Raw genomic sequence first — 15377 nt, 5'->3', positions numbered from 1 at the left:
CATCACCTTTGTTGGAATTTAAACCAGCAATGAATTATTGCAAAAAAGATTTGTTTAATCATGAGTTGATAATGAGTGTGACTGTTGGGCAGACTGGATGGGCCATTCAGGTCTTTATCTGCCATTATTTACTATGTTACTAGGTTCAAAGATCACTATTCACCCACCACAGGTTCTGTCCCCAAAGGTCTTTTACATTCTAAGTCAGTACTTGCTGCAACAGAAGTGAAAATACTTGACCAAGGCCACAAGGAAGGTTAGTCGCAGATGTAGGATCTGAACTCAGGCTTCCCTGATTCTTACCCACTGCTCTAATCAGTAGGCTACTGGTAAAGGGAAGGGAGGGCCGTAACTGCCAGGAACATCTCTTAAAAACACTTATTAAAAATACCACTTTAACTTATACCTGATCTTTTATAACACAGGGCCTCGCTTGAGAGGGTTAGGCCATTTATTAAAACACAGAGGTGTCTGTTTCTTTATATAATACTAGTGTAAGCATCAGAAATCATGTCTACCTTGCAGGCGCAGAGAGCAGGTGTAAATGTCAGGGCCTAGATTATTTATTTATTGCATTTGTATCCCACATTATCCCACCTCTTTGCAGGCTCAATGTGGCTTACAATTCATCATGGATATTGGAAGTAGAAGAGAATATACATTTGGTTTAACAGAGGGTTTTGGGTTACATGGTAGTGAAATACATGATAATGTTAAAGCAAAAGACGATATAAGACATTTCTGGATATATTAAAGATTATACAGTTACACGTGCTGATCTTTGTGATATATCTTGTCGAAGAGATAGGTTTTCAGTAGTTTTCGGAAATTGGTCAGTTCATAGACCGTTTTCAGGTTGCGTGGTAACGCGTTCCAGAGCTGCGTGCTCACATAGGAAAAGGTAGATGCGTGCATTAATTTGTATTTCAGACCTTTACACTTGGGAGGATGAAGATTAAGGAATGTGCGAGAAGATTTTTTTGCGTTCCTGGGTGGTAGTTCTATTAGGTCTGACATGTAGGCTGGGGCGTCACCATGGATGATTTTATGGACTAGGGTACAAAGTTTGAACGTGATGCGTTCTTTAAGTGGAAGCCAGTGGAGTTTTTCTTGTAGGGGTTTCGCGCTTTCGTATTTTGATTTGCCGAATATTAGTCTGGCTACCGTGTTCTGGGCTGTCTGGAGTTTTTTTTGAGTATTTGCTCTTTGCAACCAGCGTAGAGTGAGTTACAATAGTCCAGATGACTGAGTACCAATGATTGTACCAGATTGCGGAAGACAGTCCTTGGAAAAAATGGTCTAACTCTTTTTAGTTTCCACATTGAATGAAACATCTTTTTAGTTACGTTTTTCGCATGAATCTCAAGTGTTAGGTGTCGATCAATGGTGACTCCAAGGATTTTTAGGGTGTCCGAAACTGGTAGATTTTAGGGTGTCCGAAACTGGTAGATTTAGTTTAAGTGTGTTGATGGTGGTAAATTTATTATTATGCAAAAATATGCAGGTAGATTTGCATACTTTGCAAGTATGCACATATATTATAAATTCTACCACTACTGGCAAAGTACACACCATCATGGAGGGCATTTACAAGTGTTATGTGGCCCACATATGCATGAAAATGACGTTATTCAGAGGAGGGAGGTCATCTTAAAAAGGGGGGAGGCTGTGTTGGGAAGAGATGCTGGAGGATGAACAACTGGCAAAGCAGGGGTAATGGGCTGGATCTTAATTCTTGGGCTAGTGGTAAAAACAAATAAGGAAGCATTTTTCATTACACGAAGCTGAAAAGGTTGTGGATTTGATATACTGCCTTTCTGTGGGTACAACCAAGGCAGTTTACATAAATTGTACGTAGGTACTTTCTCTGTCCCTAGTGGACTCACAATCTGAGTTTTGTACCTGGGGCAATGGAGGTGAGGGGGTGGGGGGTGTGCATGCCTGGAACAAACATTTCAGGGAGGAGGTGGGATCCCAAGCAGGGCTAAAATTCAAGAATGAATTGGGTAGACACATGGAGACCCTAACGGAGAGTAAAGGAAGGAGAATAGGGGCCATTTGTCTATCAAGCCTACCTACTGTCACAGTTGTTACCATGTTAAAACCACAGAATCAATTGGGGTCTATGAAAGCATAATCTCCAATAGATCTAATGAGTCATTAAAAAAAGCCCAGATATTTCATCATATGTTTTTCTGAAGATGTATTTCCACATTTCACTGCATGCAGATTAACATCAACCAATCCTGCTTTCTAAATATAGTAACAGTCTGCCATCCCTGACTAGTCTTGAGCACCAGGCCCTCAAGTGGCTCACTCAACCTGCCAGCACAAGGACGGCAACTTACCTTCAGGTGAGGCTGGTCTCTGCTCAGTTTCTCATCTGCCATCAGGTGTCTCACTGTTGAGAAAACACAATTGTCCATCAGCTGTTTTCTATCTGCACCACCAGTGAAAGGTTTTGCTTAATACAACTAGGGTCCTGGAGGGCCATAACCCAGTCAGGTTTTCAAGATTTCCACAATGAATATCGATTTGCATGTACTGCTTCCATTGTATGCAAATCGATCTCATGCATATTCATTGTAGAAATCTTGGAAGCAGGACTGGGTTATGACCCTCGAGGACTGTGGTTGCCCAGCCATAGTCATGTAAAACTCTCCAGGAGGAGTAGGTTTTCCTTCAGCCTTATGGGGGGTGCCCTCTATCTCCCATCAGAGCAATCTGCAGCCAAAGCCACAGTCCATTCAGGTCTTTATTACTACTACTACTACTTATTATGAGGTGCTCCCTGCTTGCCTTTTAGGAAAGTGTTTCTCAAGCCAGCCAGTTGGGTTTTCAGGATATCAACAAGGAATATGCATGAGAGGAAATGCATGCAAATTCCCCCAATCCCTCCCCTGAACCCCTCTTAAGAGAGAGAATGCAAAACCTAGGAGGCTTCATTAAACAATATAAACCTCACAGGTTTCCCATTGTTTTCAAAAGCGACTGATATTGTTTTGCTGTGACCAAAATGGAGGCAACCTCAGCCCAGATAGGTTCACACCTATCCTGTCATTAAACCTCCTTGCAATTTTCCGACAATGTGTAGATGGGTAAATCTCTGTGACCTTTTTACTCAGAAACCTTATGCTGTTTTTCAAAAGGCAAAATCTCCCTTAGAAAACTGACTCAAAACTGACTCTAGTACATAAGTAATGCCACACTGGGAAAAGACCAAGGGTCCATCGAGCCCAGCATCCTGTCCACGACAGCGGCCAATCCAGGCCAAGGGCACCTAGCGAGTTTCCCAAACGTACAAACATTCTATACATGTTATTCCTGGAATTGTGGATTTTTCCCAAGTCCATTTAGTAGTGGTTTATGGACTTGTTCTTTAGGAAACCATCTAATCCCTTTTTAAACTCTGCTAAGCTAACCGCCTTCACCACGTTCCTTGGCAACGAATTCCAGAGTTTAATTATGCATTGGGTGAAGAAACATTTTCTCCGATTTGTTTTAAATTTACTACACTGTAGTTTCATCGCATGCCCCCTAGTCCTAGTATTTTTGGAAAGCGTGAACAAACGCTTCACATCCACCTGTTCCACTCCTCATTATTTTATATACCTCTATCATGTCTCCCAGCAGATATTTGTGTAGGTACTTTTTCCAGAGAAACCTATGGAAACTCAATAGTATGTGCATAATTCTACATCCCGTTCCCCCCATTGCATCCAGGAATGGTCCCGTGATAGATGCACACACCTATGTGTATATTGGAAATACACTCATATGCGTAGTGGGATATGTGATGCACGGTTTCCTGCCAGGTACTTGTGACCTGGATTGGCCACTGTTGGAAACAGGATACCGGGCTAGATGGACCATTGATCTGACCCAGTATGGCTATTCATTGTGGGTGCAGACTGGAGAGGGCTGAGAGCTCCTGTCTACAGCACAAGACTTCCTCTGAATTACCCTGTGCCCTAATTCCTAAAGTCAGGTCTTTGGCCCTCACACTGTTCCTTCCAAGCAAGATCAGGCCACTCAAGCAGTGGCTGTCCACAGCACCAGGCCATCAACTCTAGATGAAGGCTACCAATTGGATCCAGAGTCACAGGACAGGGTTAGTCCAGTCCTGGGTTTACCCCCTTAGTTCTGATTTCCCCATTGCATTCCCTAAGAAAAGCAAGACTCCAAGCCCCAGCATTCATTGTGGTAAACCCTGAACTGCATCCACCCTGTCCTGCAAATCGATCTAGTTGGCAGGCTTAAGCTAGAAGGGTTCTCTCACCCCCGTCCTCACAACACAGCCAGCCAGTAAGCTTTTCAGGATACCCACGATGAAACTATGCAAGAGATACCTTTGCATACAATGTAGGTAGTGCACGCCTAATTATTGTGGGACATCCACCCTCTGCTCCCATTCATTTCTCAGTGCTTCTCATATTCATAGCGGTAACCCTGAACATTTGACGGGCTGGAAGTGCCTCCAACCATCCCTCCCAGCGCTAATTTTACACCCTCTTGCCTATGAAGTCCTCAGGCGGTCCTGCAAACACTTATTCTTTCCAGTCGTCCTTTGCACCTGTCTTGCGCTTACTTCGCAGTCCTCCGGTGCCTGCAGAAAGCAGCTTTGCATAGCACGAATTTGCGCCATTTCTGCGCGTGCACAGCTTTCCCAGGGGCTTCACTCTGCATTCTTGCGCGTTCTCTCCTCCTGCAGTAGCTCATTACCCTCGACTTCTTCTCCTGCCAGGTGATCCAACCCCAAATGAGCAGCAGCAGCACCAGAACCTGCAACCTGACCCGGACCGAACCACTCGTCCCGTGGATCGCGGGGGAAAGAGCGTTCAGAGAGGACAAATGAAATATCCTTTCATTTCCTCCTTTCCTGCGCTCTCCCTCGTAACCTGCCTCAAAAGCAGATTAAAATCATGAAACGCCATACCGACCTAAAACAGAGATCTGTAGACCCCATCTCCCCCCCCCCTAAAATAATTACCAGTGGATGGGCCCAAAGCCAGCTGTGCCCCAAAAGTGCATGAAATAAAAAGCTGAGATATTCCAACTTAGCAAAAAGCAAAGAAGCCCGAAATAAGGATGGACACGGTGAAGGAGGTTGAGAAAGGTCTGCAAATAGGTAACTAACACCTAGAACCCCCCCCCCCCCCCAAATCAGGCCAATTAAAAGCCAATAAGCCCCCATCAAGGAGACCTGATGGCTTGATGAGAGCAAAATTAATCAGAGAGCAGTTTCATGGCTGCAAATGGAATTCCACTGATTTATTGCCTAAACTGCCCTTGTTTGCCTTTTCCTGCTTCTTTATTGAGTGTTTATTGGAGTTGTTTTTCCACAGGGCTAAAGGTGGTTTATTAAATATTTATTTGACTTCTTTGGTTGGTGCTTTGGCTGTTGGATTTGTTGAAACCTTGGCTTTTATTTTCAATGTCTTCTCATGTACGATCTTTTCTGCCCGTTTTTATCCTGTCTGGATAATTTGTCTTTTTTTTTTTTTTTTAATTGGTAATTTGGTTGCTGGTAAAGGATCCTTCACATCAGTCCAGGGCTGCTCCTGAGTTATGGCCTTTTAACTCTTGTGCCTGAGATCTAAACCCCAAGCCTTGCTGGCCCACCTCACTCCTATGCATTAGTACCCCCTGCTGTTCCAGTGCTGAGACCCTCACACACAGCTCTGCTAATACACCTTACTCCTGCCCTGCAGCACCCCTGCTATTCCAGTACTGTGAGCCCCACACACACAAGCCTACCAATGCACCTCGCTCCTGCCCTGCAGCACCTTCTGTTGTTACAGTATTGAGGCACCCCTCCACACGCACACAGTTGCCATTATTATTAACATTTGTATAGCGCTACCAGACGCACGCAGCGCTGAACACCTGACACAGAGAGACAGTCCCTTGCTCAATAGAGCTTACAATCTAAAAATACAGACAGACAGGACAATTACACCTTACTCCTACCTTGCAGCACTCCTGCTATTCCAATACTGTGATCCCCACACATGCAAGCCTACCAATGCACCTCGCTCCTGCCCTACAGAACCCCCTGCTATTCCAGTACTGAGATCCCCCCCCCTCGCACACACACAAGCTCTGCCAATACACCTCACTCCTGCCCTGCAGCACCCCTGCTATTCCAGTACTGTGAGCCCCACACACACAAGCCTACCAATGCACCTCGCTCCTGCCCTACAGAACCCCCTGCTATTCCAGTACTGAGATCCCCCCCTCGCACACACACAAGCTCTGCCAATACACCTTCTGTTGTTACAGTACTGAGGCACCCCCTCCACACGCACACAGTTGCCATTATTATTAACATTTGTATAGCGCTACCAGACGCACGCAGCGCTGAACACCTGACACAGAGAGACAGTCCCTGCTCAATAGAGCTTACAATCTAAAAATACAGACAGGACAATTACACCTCACTCCTGCCCTGCAGCACCTTCTGTTGTTACAGTACTGAAGCACCCCCTCCGCACGCACACAGCTGCCAATATTATTATTAACATTTGTATAGCGCTACCAGACGCACACAGCGCTGAACACCTGACACAGAAAGACAGTCCCTGCTCGATAGAGCTTACAATCTAAAAATACAGACAGACAAGACAATACACCTCACTCCTGCCCTGCAGCACCTTTTGCTGTTCCAGTACTGAAAGTCGCCCTCACATTTCTACCAGTGCCTGCCTTGCAGCGTCCTCCGCTATCCTAGAACTGAAATCCCACTGTCCACACACATCTCTTAACGCACCTGCCTTACAGTACACTCGATCTTCCAAGTCTTAACTCTGCATCTCCAGTTCTTCTCCAAAGCATTATAAACATAATTTCCTGTTACCCTACTAGGTGACTATGAAGAGGACAAGGGGGATGTGAAAGAGAAGGATCTACAGACACATCCCCTGGTGTGCAGTGAGCACCTGTCAGATGCAGACACACCTGAGGAACACACGGAAGCATCGGATGCAGAATCCAGCGATGGTGGCGGTCTGCCCCCCTTTCGCTGTATGGTCATTGAAAATGATGTGTTGGGGTCCGAAGGGGAACCAGCAATTCTGGGATCCCAACAGAGGAATTGCTGCTTTGTGACAGCAGCAGATGCTACAGAGGACGAGGGGGTGGCCAGGCCTTCTCGGGGAGACTGCCGAGTCAATTTTGTTACAGTTTGTGGACAGGAGAGTCCCAGCTTCTTTGCAGAGATTGGGCCAGTATCAAGGCCGCTGAAGGCAGGTACTGCAGAATCCTCAGTGGAACAGGAATGCCCTATTCAGGCATATTATGACGATTCTGCAGAATTTCAGGAGAAAGGAATGGAAATGAGTGTGGGGTCCTCCACCACCGAACACAGCAAGGACCCCTTCAACCTCCCTCAGTTCCAGCCAGTCAACCTAAAGGTGAGCCCTGGTATAGGCACCCGGAGATCAGCAAGATGCGCTGCAGCAGCCTCTGCAGCTTCCAGACGTCCCTTCCCCCTCTCCTCCTTCCTGTATGGGATTCCGAAACCAGGCCACGGATTGGGGAAGGAAGAGAAGCAGCAGCCACCACGGGAGGAGGCTGGGGAGCAGGGCCAGCTTCAGCCTCCCAAAAAGAAGACACGAACTCTCTATAATACTGGTAAGAACTAAGACACATCCAGAATAGGCTGCTGGAAAACTTTTGTCTGACAGGGCCTCCCTCCCCATACCTATCTTACTTGGGCCCTGCGTTAGGAAGCGGATGTTGTTATCAATTGCAGTCTCAGTGCGCATAGAGCAAGAAGTAGCATCACCAGTGGCCTGTGTTGTCAGCCATTGCGTTGCATCAGCCGCCCCTCCACCAAACTTAGTGTCTTCAACCTCTTAAAAGTAAAGTCCCGGGATTTTTGAGGTTGCAAGAGTGTTTGCTGCCTTTGCCCTCCTCCTCCCCTGTTCCTCTTTACCCTGTAATTCCCTTGCCCGTAATGTCTGTCTGTTTTACCTAGATTGTAAGCTCCTTGAGCAGGGACTGTCTCTCTATGTCTAGTGTTCAGCGCTGTATAAATGCTAGTAGTAACATAGTAGATGATGGCAGAAAAAGACCTGCAAGGTCCATCCAGTCTGCCCAACAAGATAAACTCATATGTGCTACTTTTTGTGTATACCCTACTTTGATTTGTAGTAGTAGTAGTTTAGATAGGAAAAAGCTACAGTAAATAATTTTGTTCAGAGCCACAATCTCTATCACATCATAGCTCAAAACTGGGAAAAATTGGAGTGAGTGCTCTTCATTTAAGTGATGGTAGGGATCTAACATGCTTGTTTGCCTAGGGTCCCCCCCCCCCCCCCAAGGATTAATCCTGCCCTGCCTGTAAAGCATTGTTTAGTAGGGGGGAGACACAGGAGAGAATTGGGAAGCACACCTCCTTGGTGACACTTTCTTTGTGCCTCTTTCAGACCAGCTGGAGGAACTGGAGAGAGTGTTCCATGAGGATCACTATCCGGACAGTGAGAGGCGGCGTGAGATCGCGGCCAGCGTTGGCGTGACACCACAGAGGATCATGGTCAGTTTGAACCTCTCTCTCTTCATGGTTCTGCTGTGTAATTTCTCTAGGGACCCTCTTGCTCTGTAGTCACTACATGGCTGTACGTCATGGGGGCTGGGCTGGCCTTTGAGTTTAAATAAGTCTTCATAAATGCCCTGGGGATAGCACAGGAGCAGCTCAGCCTGTTGGTCACAGAGACTTGCATTAAGGGCTCCAAGTTAGTCATGTCTCAGTGGCTGGAAAGAAAGCTCTAGGATGTTATTTGATCTCAGGTGGAAGATTAGGGTGGCAGCGGTGTACAATACCAACAATCAAAAAGGAAGCCCAGTAATTTGATAGAAAAGCACACACATGGTCACAGATACATGAGTAAATAAAGCCATTTTCTAACATCTACTAATTCTCAGGAGGGGAAATTCCAAAAGCAGCAACAAAAGAATATGCCTTTAATAGACACTTAAAGCGTTTCAATGGTCCTCCTCTCGCAGTGGTCTAGGGAGAGCGTGGCACAATGAAGGTGCTAAGTACAAGAAAGACCCCATTCTCGTGGACACCCATTTTCTGACCTCAATGACCGCGCAGGTACTATTAGAGGAAGAGGGACATTCTCAAGAAAGACCCTTTGAGGAGGACTAGATGATTGCCTAGGGCAGCAGGCAAGCAACTGCAGTCAAGATCCAAAACCAGCAGCATGTGGTGGAGAGTTTTTCAGCTAGCCTTGACCCTCATTCCTGCCCCGCAGGGACCTTGACACACAGCCCACGTGTGCCCTGCAACTCCCCATCATGTTTCAGTACTGAGCTACGCAAATGGATTTGCAGATCGCCTTCAAAAGGTGTCTAAGAAATGCCACATTACCCAGTTGCAGGCTGGAGACCTTTTGGCCAGTCGTGGTTTTGAACTTGCATTTCAAAGCAGTGTGGGATTTGTAGTGCTTGATCCAGGAAGTCTGACAATACAGCAAGTTGGGTGGTCAGAAATCCAGGAGTGTCCCAAAATCTCCAGCTTGGAACTGGGTAACTTGGTATCTCGTGTGTATATTTATGTGGATTTTTCAGTAGTAGCTCAAGGTGAGTTACATTCAGGTACACTGGGTATTTCCCTGTCCCTGGAGGGCTCACAATCTAACATCGTACCTGAAGCAACGGAGGGTTCAATGTCTTGCCTAAGATTACAAGGAGTGGCAGCAGCAGGATTTAAACCAGGTATCCCTGGCTGTCAGCCCAGTGCTCTAACCACTAGACCTACTCCTCCATTTCACACTATAGTTAGATACAGAAACCAAAAGGTTTAGTATTTAAATAGATGATAATCCAGTTATGCATTTTTTATGGGATCATTCTGGGAGCAGAAGTGGAGAGCGGACTACCGACAGTGACTGCATGTATTTTAAATTTGACGGATTGCGTAAAAAAATAGGTGCCAGCGCTGTCGGAAGTCCGTTTGGGGGAGCGGTTGCTCCCCTAGTGACCCCCTAGCTACATCTCTGTATTGGAGGGATCATGATTGCTATGTACAAGTGTCAAAATCTCATGGGTGGTGGGGTAGTAAAGGTGCCTCAAAGAGACACCTGGAACATCTAATATACTTGCATCGGGCAATAGAAAAAGAGAAGCGTGGACAAGACCTAAGGCTGGAGCCCACGGCACCTTTGACATCGACTCACAATTGTACAAGTATTTTAATGTGGAATCCAGTTAACAGGAAGGAGGCCATTTTGTGTACAGTTGATGTCACAAGTCACACGTTTCTCAACTTGGTAGAAACCAATGAAACAATAGGGTTTTAATTACTTTTCTTGATGCGTATCGGTGATGTATGTGGACGTTTCAAGGATGTGGAACAAGAATGAAAGTGAGGTAAACTGACACCTAAAAATGGCACCTCTAGTCAGTGTTGTTTAGCTGTTTCTCAGACATGGAGGAGGGGGGGAAGTAGTTTTGCACTGATGATATGACATGGATTCAGAAGAAGGTGTGATGTGATTACAGAGGAAACGGACAGCCAGAAAACTATAGTGAGCAAGTAGATAACAGAGATTACAAGTCTTTACTATAAGGCAGTTGAGATATTTCTACCTACAAATGGTCAGGGGCCAGACAGGACGTTTGAGGGGGCCAAGAGGAGGGACACAGGCAAAGTGAATGAAGGTTGTAGCTTCGTTTCCTAACACTCTCTCTCTCTGACTCTTTAACTTCAGGTTTGGTTTCAAAACCGCCGAGCGAAATGGCGCAAAGTAGAAAAGACTGCTCTGAAAGGGAACCGGAAGTTCCCGATGACCACCGCCACACTCCCAGTGTCCACGACTCAGGAACCTTACTCATCCATGCCGCTCGCAGGGGGTGGGGGAGGCGGTAACAGCGGGTGAGTAACTGACTTATCTTCTTCAGAAGGTAGGACACCACTTCTGCCACCCATCTCCTGTCTTTTGTGCTATGTCGCATCGCCGTAACCCAGACAAATGCTTTTAAAGTAGCAGATTTAAACTTATCACTCCTTTTACGTTTTGTTGATGCATCTTCCCCCTGGTGTCCTGAAGATGATCCCTCACTCATTAAGAAGCGGAGGGCCTCATTCCAGTGAGACTGCATCATCAGGCGTCCCACCATTTCTGCCCTTTGCAGCTCCAACTTCCTTCGGCTAGCCAGTAGGTCCTGGATCTCCTCCCTGCTTGATTTTCCATCTTCAAATCTAAGCTAAAAGCCCACCTTTTTGATGCTGCTTTTAACTCCTAACCCTTATTCACTTGTTCAGAACCCTTATTTTATCATCCTCACTTTAATATTTCCTTATCTCTTGTTTGTCCTGTTTGTCTGGCCTAATTAGATTGTAAGCTCTGTCGATCAGGGACTGTCTCTTCATGTTCAAGTGTACAGCGCTGCGTACGTCTAGTAGCACTTTAGAAATAAGTAGTAGTAGCAAACACCCACAGTATCCCAAAAGAAACCCACCCTGGAATTGAAGTGTACAGACAACAAAATCATAGAATCGGGGTCCCCCAAGAAAGGAATCATTTCTTAGCCAGTCATGTGACTGACGTGTTGGAGCAGAGATTGCATAAAGACCCTTATTAAATTGGACTGGGGGAAAATCCACTATTTCTGGGATAAGCAGCATAAAATGTACTGGTTTGGGATCTTGTCAGGTATTTGTGACCTGGATTGGCCACTGTTGGAAACAGGATGCTGGGCTTGATGGACCTTTGGTCTGTCCCAGTATGGCAACACTTATGATGTACTTATGGGTGTGTTTCTTGGATAAAGACTATGTTCTGCTTCACGTGTTTCTCTTCGAAACTTGATGTATTTTATTGCAGTGGTTTAGTGATCAGCCTCCTGCCTTCATGCTATAGAGGGATCAAGTGCATGGAATACACATAAGACTTGTTAAACAGATAACATGCACATTTATGGGGCTGTGATGGGAAGAAGCATTGGTAGATTAGATAATGGCAGGGTTTGCTTACATTTTAAAAAGAAGTGAGATCAGAGCGTCTTCTCTGCTGATTTAAGTGACTTGTCTCCTTCTAATTAGGCCCTCGGTGATGCCAACTACTGCCAGTGTTATGCCTACCATGCTGAAAATGGAGGCCGGGAGCTATGCCAGCATTCTTGGTCCTTCCTGTACACAGCCTGGCGCAACTCCACACCTTTCAACATTAGGTGAGTGCAGTGTGGGGAAGGCGTTGGCTCGGTTTGCTGTATTTTCCAGCGAGACCCTGTATGCCATGTCTACTGGGAGTCAGGCTTCCACCCATTTGCAGTTGGAAAAGCTGAAGGTCTTTTACCACCTCTATCATTAGACAGCTTTCGTCACCCGCAAAAAAAATATATTAGGCCTCTACCAAAGCCTTACGTCGCTCAAAAATATAATAGACCAGGGCCTGTAAACATCAGGCCTCAAGCTGGCATAAAAGGTCTTATACCACCTCTCTGATGTAAACCAATTTGGATGATTTTTTTAATAGCATATAGAATATTAAAAAAAATTACAGGTATCCAAACTACTCAGACTACACCCCATGAATTTTCATTGTGGATAGCCGAGAGATCATAGCTGTTTGTGGCTCTCAGAGCTAGAACTGGCCATTTCTCTCCTAGACCTGTGCCTTAGGAGTGCCAACTTTTCCCACCCCTTCTCCCCACATATCCCAGTGTCCCACCCCATAGGCATCCTTCAGAGCCTCCCAAAACATGCTGCATGCTACCTCAGAGGTGTGTCTCACCCCCACATATAGAAGATCCTCCCACACCACATCCTTATTCCCTGGTGATGTCACCTTATCACACTGTCCCCACAGGGTCATAGTAAAAACCTTCAGTGATCTGCCAGTTCAATTCCTGACGTTTCCTGAAATTGACAGGTGTGGACTGCGGTCATGCAGGCCGGTGCAATGGTCAGTGGGCAGGCGCATGTGCACAGATCCAATCTCCTCGTACCCCATCCTGCACAGGACCCTAAAAAGCTAGAAGCAGGCTGGCTTCCTGAAATTTGGCGTACTGGCTACCCTGCCTGTCCTTTATCTACTGTCAGCCAAGCTTCAATGTCACTCAACAATGTGTTAAGACTTTACTATGGTTAACCATTAATTGAGGCTTCATTTTACTCCAGAATGTAATAGTGGACCTGGAGAAAAAGATTAAAAAGTGTGCTAAGCCTGTACTTCACTTGTTAATTCAAGGCTTTGTGCTCTATAGAAGAGAAATAGGCCTGAACCAACCACACCAGCTCTGGCCCCTTTGCATTTGTTGTGTTTTCTTAGAGAATTTTTCCAAACCTGTCCTGGGGGAATATCCAGAATGAATATTCATGAGATCTATTTGCATACACTGCCTCCCTCAATCTCGACCATATTCATCATGGATATATTGAAGACCTGACTGGCTTGGGTTCCCCCAGGACAGGCTTGGGAACCCCTGCTCCAAGAGAATGAAGACCAATGACCATTAGGTCACTGCCATATATCACTGTAGGCCTCAGTAGTAACCTATGATCTTCTCTGTCAGTGAGTGTAGGCAGTTGAAACAAATTCTCCTTTTTCCCAAACAGCAGCAAGGCCCAGATGTACAGTTCAGGATATAATAACTCTTATGCATGTTTCTTGTCTTGTGCAGTTGATAGTGGAACAGCGCCAGTGGCTCCCTCGGAGCTAGGACAGATGTCTGCACAGGGCCGGGCAGAGTACATGCCAACATTCCTTAGCCCGCCACCTCTCCGTCGGGCCACCCTGCCTGTGGCATTCAACCCTGGAGGTCACATCGTGCCCGCAGTGTTCCAGGACATGCCTGACAGCGGTAGCACCCCACCCATGCAGGACACTAGTAATGGAGGGACAGAGTTTTACACCTACAGCCTCCAGAACTCAGGGTATGGGCACACAATGATATGACATCTGCAAATCTAGGATGTAGTCTCCCAAATATCACCCCTTCTTATCATGTGATCTTCACGGGTCACAGTATTAATAGATTTTTGGTTTTTTTTTCAGGATGACGTCTCCCTCCCTCTGCCCTTACCAAGATCAGCTCGGAGCAAGTGCCAAACTGGGACCCCAGTATTATCACCATAGCAACCAGGGAGGCTCCTTCCAGATGTCCCAGTTCCACCGCTTGCCACTGCACTTTCAGCCTGGAGTCAGCCTGACCCCCACCCCACCCAATGACCCCAGCCCCACCTTTCTCACCCTCTCTAGTAACACTGGAGTCATGAGCTATGGGGCAGGTCCAGCCCGAGGATATCTACAGAGTCACCTGGGGGGTCAGATCCTGCTTCAGCAGGGCGGGAACACCGGTACGGTGGCTGTGAGACTTTAATGAGGGGAGGGGGTGCGTGTGTGTAAGTGAGGGTGAGAGAATGTGCGTTCTTGTGTGTAGAGATGTAATGAGAAAGTGCTTTCAAAATTTCATAAAAGCAACTCGAGTCTTTCTAGTCCGTTGATTTGTCTTGTCTACTTCTCCCGTCCCTCTCAGGTGCCGTTGCAACCTTCCAGTCTGTCCCGTGGAATGACATGTATCTGCAAGGACCCCCTTTCAGTGGGTCACTCTGCCAGCGCACCTTCTACCCCTCGGATACAGTAATGTACCCCCAGCCAACCCCCAACCCTCCTTCATATCCCTGCTACACCCAGTGCCCCAGAGCCCCCGTTCCAACTGCCTATACTGGGCCGCAGCGGCCGGGACCCCTTCAGGACCCTTTCCCCACCCAACAGGGCCCTCAGGATTACACAGAGAATCGAGAGACCACCATTGTGAGCCAAGAGAGCGAAACCAGCACCAGTGAGTAGCCCAGCCCCCCCAACTCTCTTTCCTGAATTGCTGGCAGACAGCCCTGGAGTTAACCATTCCTAAATAATTTGGTTGTATTTTTCATTTGCAGGTTTTACACAGGAGGTGAAATCGTAGGAAACCTTGAAGAGTGACCACAGAAGACTGGAGTAACTTACTATTCATTCTTGGGAATTTAAAAAAGAAATATTTATTTAATATTTGCTTTGGCTGTGTTTGGGGCTGCCTTTGCAGCTGCTGGGGCCTGAAACAGAGGGGAGGATTATGGTATCTGTGTTCACATTATAAATAAAGAAAAGTAGAAATGTCTTCCGATGTCTGATTAATGCTCTTCTAGTCCTGAAATCCTCCACAAGCAGGAGATTCCCTCCTCCCTCCCCCATTCACCCTGATCAACTCTTTTTATATACCCTGAATCACTTCAATTTCTGATGTCTCAGCCATGGTGCTAAGTTTCTGTGGGTGACCCTTGGAACATCACTTTATCTCTCTTTGACTTAGTTCTAATCCCTGGTTTTGTCACGTGTGCTTTCACACACCTTCTGGGCTGGCCCACTCGCAGACTGAAAAGGGCA

At 46.4% G+C, this 15377-nt stretch overlaps 1 protein-coding gene across 1 annotated transcript; it reads left to right on the top strand.

The window, feature by feature from the left end:
• Positions 1 to 5081: 5081 nt before the first annotated feature.
• On the top strand, positions 5082 to 15053 carry NOBOX (NOBOX oogenesis homeobox). Its single transcript, XM_030187723.1, has 9 exons — positions 5082 to 5128; positions 6865 to 7632; positions 8430 to 8536; positions 10719 to 10882; positions 12053 to 12180; positions 13633 to 13885; positions 14007 to 14308; positions 14488 to 14793; positions 14894 to 15053. Exons 1-9 carry the CDS (start codon positions 5089 to 5091, stop codon positions 14917 to 14919), a joined length of 2094 nt encoding a protein of 697 aa, XP_030043583.1. The 5' UTR covers positions 5082 to 5088; the 3' UTR covers positions 14920 to 15053.
• Positions 15054 to 15377: the final 324 nt, after the last annotated feature.

The sequence above is a fragment of the Microcaecilia unicolor genome, chromosome 14, assembly GCF_901765095.1.
Source record: "Microcaecilia unicolor chromosome 14, aMicUni1.1, whole genome shotgun sequence".
Taxonomy (NCBI): Eukaryota; Metazoa; Chordata; class Amphibia; order Gymnophiona; family Siphonopidae; genus Microcaecilia; species Microcaecilia unicolor.
Note: the sequence above shows the minus strand (reverse complement) of the source record. Positions and strands in the feature narration are given on the sequence as shown.